General features: G+C 40.4%; 1 protein-coding gene across 1 annotated transcript; it reads right to left on the bottom strand.

The window, feature by feature from the left end:
- Positions 1-276: 276 nt before the first annotated feature.
- Positions 277-3,633, bottom strand: LOC122085893 (laccase-12-like). The gene is made up of 6 exons (XM_042654497.1): positions 3,452-3,633; positions 3,138-3,289; positions 2,344-2,588; positions 2,101-2,232; positions 949-1,911; positions 277-814 (listed from the first exon to the last, which is right to left on the bottom strand). Exons 1-6 carry the CDS (start codon positions 3,551-3,553, stop codon positions 684-686), a joined length of 1,725 nt encoding a protein of 574 aa, XP_042510431.1. The 5' UTR covers positions 3,554-3,633; the 3' UTR covers positions 277-683.
- Between the last annotated feature and the right edge of the window lie 895 nt (positions 3,634-4,528).

The raw sequence follows: 4,528 nt of genomic DNA, 5'->3' as shown, positions 1-4,528 counted from the left end.
TCTGCTAATGGTAGGATAATTGATTAATTCATGCTTAACATCTTTTTCTGCATTGAGTCCTTCATGCTTAACATCTTTTTCTGCATGTTCTGTGGATTCACAGCAAAGAACCGATTAGCTTCTGTTCATGCCCCATTTCCCTAAATATACACAATGATACAATTGCCATTTCTTTGTTTTTTGGGTAGAACACCATTGCCATTTCCAGGATACCCCACAACGACAACTACTCGCTGTCCGAAATTTGTTACCTGATATAGAAGGGAAACTCACGCCTTGTCAAAATAGCTCAACTATTCTTTTTTATTTATTCATTGCTGATAGATTATATAATAGGAATTACAAATACTGATTATCCAAAAAATTGTATCAACCTTCTACAGTGTTTTGCAAAAATGAAGCAACGTAATAAAACAATAAAACGGTGGGCTCCACAGGGGTCCTCAAATGTTGCATCCTTTCTGCGATTTGTTTGACCCAGCCCAATTAACTAGATAAAATGTTCCTAGAACACATGGACTATAACTACTGGACTTTTAAAGAACTAGTTTTGCATCGACCTAATTACTTGGCCAGGGACCTTCTCTAGCCCAAAGTTCTGCTTCTGTACTGGTGATGATGATTGATGGAATCAGCTTTAGGCACAGAAAGAGAAAGAGAGAGAGTTGGGCATATTTTATTGCCTAACAAATGGGTAGATCATCTGGAGGTGGCTGTAAGGACTGTAACTCTCCAACACCATCCTCAACCAGAAAAGCCGTAGCCAATCCCCAATTGAGATGAACGTCCAAGTGACAATGCATCAGCCAAACTCCTGTTAGACAATAGATATATATATATATATATATATATTTAGAGAGAGAGAGAGAGAGAGTTTGCAATGTTGAAAAAAAAAATTTATTCCAAAAATTAAAGATGCACAAATGAATTAATTAATTAATTAATTACCTGGGTTATCAGCGATGAATCGAATCACAGCCCATCCCTTCACAGGTACTCCAACAGTATTCCTCAGTGGCGGATCAACGAGGTTGAATTTGGAAGTATCAGTTTTAGGATTGAAATTCCCAAAACCCTGGGCAATGATGTAGAAGTCATAGCCATGAAGATGAATGGGATGGTTCTCCGCAGTGAAGATGCTGGTACCCTGCAAGACTATTTGCACCCCGGAACCATACTTCAACCTGTACAACTTGGTCCCTCGAACAGGTTGCCAGAGTGACCGGCTAACGTTACCGGTATAGTCGAATTGCACAGCCGGGGCTGCCGGGAAATCGGTAGTGAACACTCCTGGGATGCTTTGCTGGTGGGCTTGGAGAAGGGAGAAATTGGAGGGGAGAGCAAAAGAAACGTTGTTCATGCTAGCAATGAAGCGGGTTCGATTGGGGGCTTGACAGTTGCTAGCACTGGCCCCCGGTGGACAGTTGAGGAGCCCCAAACCGACGGTGAAGAACAAGTTTTGGTCGATGTCGGTGGGGACTTGGACCTTGGTTCGACTTCTGAAGCTAGCGGCGAAGGCGGTGGCAGTGTTGGTGTCGTTGTAGGCGGGCAAGGAGGGTAAGACTGGGGGAGTGGAGCAGGAGGAGTTATTGGCCAGGCAAGGTGCGGACTTGTATTCGAGGATGGCGGTGGTAGTGGTGTTATCGAAAGGTGCGCCCTGAGCGCTGTTGTAGGCACGGGCTGCCATGTAGTAGCGGGCAGGGGTCTGATCGGCTGTGATGAGGATGTCGGTGGTCTGACCTGGCCCCAGCATGAGGACTGAGGTGGTGAAAGGCTTTAAGTAGGAAGCATCGGCACCCACCACCGTGAGCTTGTGGTTGGCAACTGTGAAGAAGAGCTGTTGGTTCAGCGCCGCATTGATCACCCGTAGGAGGTTCGTCTCGCCGGAATCCACCGTAATCACCACCGTGTCTGTTCGTTCAAATATTTGTTAATTAAATAGAGGGATTGAGTTCGATTAGCTGGTTCAACATCCCCCTTCAATTCAAATTAGGGTTGGACCGCTGGAGTGAGTCTGAAGAAGAGTGGAGACGACGAAGCAAGGCAAGGCAAGGCAAGGCAGGCAAAGGAAAAGCAAAGGAAGAAGCGATCCTTACTTACCTTGAGGGCTGGAGCAGTTGTAGAGGTCGCCCGGTTGACCGTTGATGGTGTAGGCATCAGAGACGTTTGGAGTGCCTCCGGTTCGGGTCGCCTCTCTGACTACATCAATGGGGTTCGAGTTCCACCATTCTCCTGATCATGATTTTTAAATTAATATATATATATATAATCGCGCATACCAGACAGGCATAGATCTGAGAAATATAATTAATTAATTAATTGAAATAGTGATGAGTAGAGTACCAAGAAGAATGGGAGCTTGTCGGTTAGGGGTTGTGAATGGGTAGGAAGAACCATCCTGGGGTTGGATAATAAGAGCTCCATAAACAGTGGCTCTTAGCCATGAGCTGTGAGCATGCCACCACAATGTCCCTTCCTGTCCCTGGATTGTGAATCGGTAGGTGTAACTCCCGCCAGGCCTGATGGGGCATTGGGTCACGAATTCAGGCCCATCCGCCCATCCTGATCGCAGTTGTCGAACACCATGCCTGATCCCATCAACATATATGTATGCATCATATATATCAACATCCATCAATTTTTACACAAAAGAAAAAAAATGAAAATAAAATCAACATCCATCAGAGAAATACGATCAACAAACAATTATTTAATTAGCAACTAACAAATAAGACACCAATATATATATATACATATGATAAAAATATATTTATAGCACCTACGTAGTGTCAACATTATTACATTGTCTAAATAATAATTTTAAAAAAAAATTCAACTTTAATATATTAATTTTTTGGTACGTACTTATGTATTTACAAAATTTTTTGCATGCGGAACCTCCACTTTATGTACAAGTTAGTATTCTAATTTACATGTTTACCTAAAAAAAAAGTATATTAATTTACACGTTGACTTGCATTTCAAGTCAATATATTTCTATGAGTTTATGACATAAATTAACTTCAATTGTTGTATGACTGAGAAAACTACACAGAGAAATAAATGGATATATGCATGTACCTACTAATGTTACATATATTAAGTATGTACGCGGTGTTTTGCATTGATTTACATACCAATGGATAGTGACATTATATTGTCCTTTATTTACGACGTTGACTTCTAAAGTGTCTCCATTGTTAACTTCCAATGTTGGCCCTGGAAACATTCCATTCACTGTGATTCTATTATGGCTATTGCACTGCCTCTTCACTGCCGTTTCTTGAACCTGATCGATCATCATCCAACCAGAAGCATTTACAGTTAGGACTGAACAAAGCAAATCATCCTAGCTAGGTAATTCACATACACACACACAGAGACATATATATATATATATAATATTTCATTTTTTAGAACAACATCAAGAAGAAGAAGAAGAAGACCATACCACAAAGTCATGGTGGTGAATTTTTGCATCTACAAAAGATGAGGCAAAAACAAAGAAGAGCAAAAGACCAAGAAGTAGAGAGAGGCACGATGGTTTTTGCATCTTTAAACACTCACTCTCTAGCTACTAAGGCTTTGTAAGGTTGAGGTTGAAGAAGTGGGTTTAATGCTAAGACTGGAGGAAATGAAGGGTTTTATATATAGGGATGAGTGATAAAAGGTGGTTTGGAGGTTGGCAGATTAGGTTTTGATCCCTTGCTATGGTTAGGATCCATGCAACTTGGTTCAACACAAAAAGGAGTTGGTGCACCCACTAACCCCATCAGGAGTTTACAATTTCAAGAATCCTTGCTTCACAAGTCTTCCAGGTGTTGAAACAAAACAAAAATATCATTATCATGAGATTGTTTTTGTTATTAGGATAAATGTTTGTGTTATTTTTCTTCAAGAAGAGTACAGTGTAGTCAAATTAAAGCCATTCTTTTTTTTTTTAAAAAAAAAAAAATCTTGTTTCACATGTACGTACAAATCCATAATGAGCTAGGTGGTTTCTTGATCAACAAAAGAAAACAGTGCAGAATGAGGTAGTTACTAATGGTGTTTGGTTAGAGTTGATAAAGGGGGAAGGAGGGTGCGATCTTATTGGATTGCTAGCTAGGGAGCTAGATATATATGAGAATATATAATTGACCTATTAATCAAGAGTCTGGTTTAAAAAGGAAATGAAGAGGGCTGGGATGTCATGGATACAAATTAATTTTTTAATCTTCAAAGTCTATGCAAAATTTAATAGGCTAGGGTTGATAAAGGAGGAACGAATTAGGTTACTAATCTCTGGATATGATATGACATGATCTGAGTCTCAAGGTAGTTCATTGGTGGTTGTATTTTATATCATCATCCTATCTATACATACATCTATCTATCTATGTACTCAAGTGACCATCTCTAAAGCCCGAAAGAGGAGAAGTCTCCTCCAATCCCAAACAATTGAATTGATGATCCGATCATATTGACCGCCTGGTCGGTTAGGTTAGTCCATGGTTCAAACCCATGACTATAAACGTGGGTTGGAAGT

The sequence above is a fragment of the Macadamia integrifolia genome, chromosome 8 (assembly GCF_013358625.1).
Source record: "Macadamia integrifolia cultivar HAES 741 chromosome 8, SCU_Mint_v3, whole genome shotgun sequence".
NCBI classification, from domain to species: domain Eukaryota; kingdom Viridiplantae; phylum Streptophyta; class Magnoliopsida; order Proteales; family Proteaceae; genus Macadamia; species Macadamia integrifolia.
This window is presented reverse-complemented; position numbering and strand designations above follow the sequence as displayed.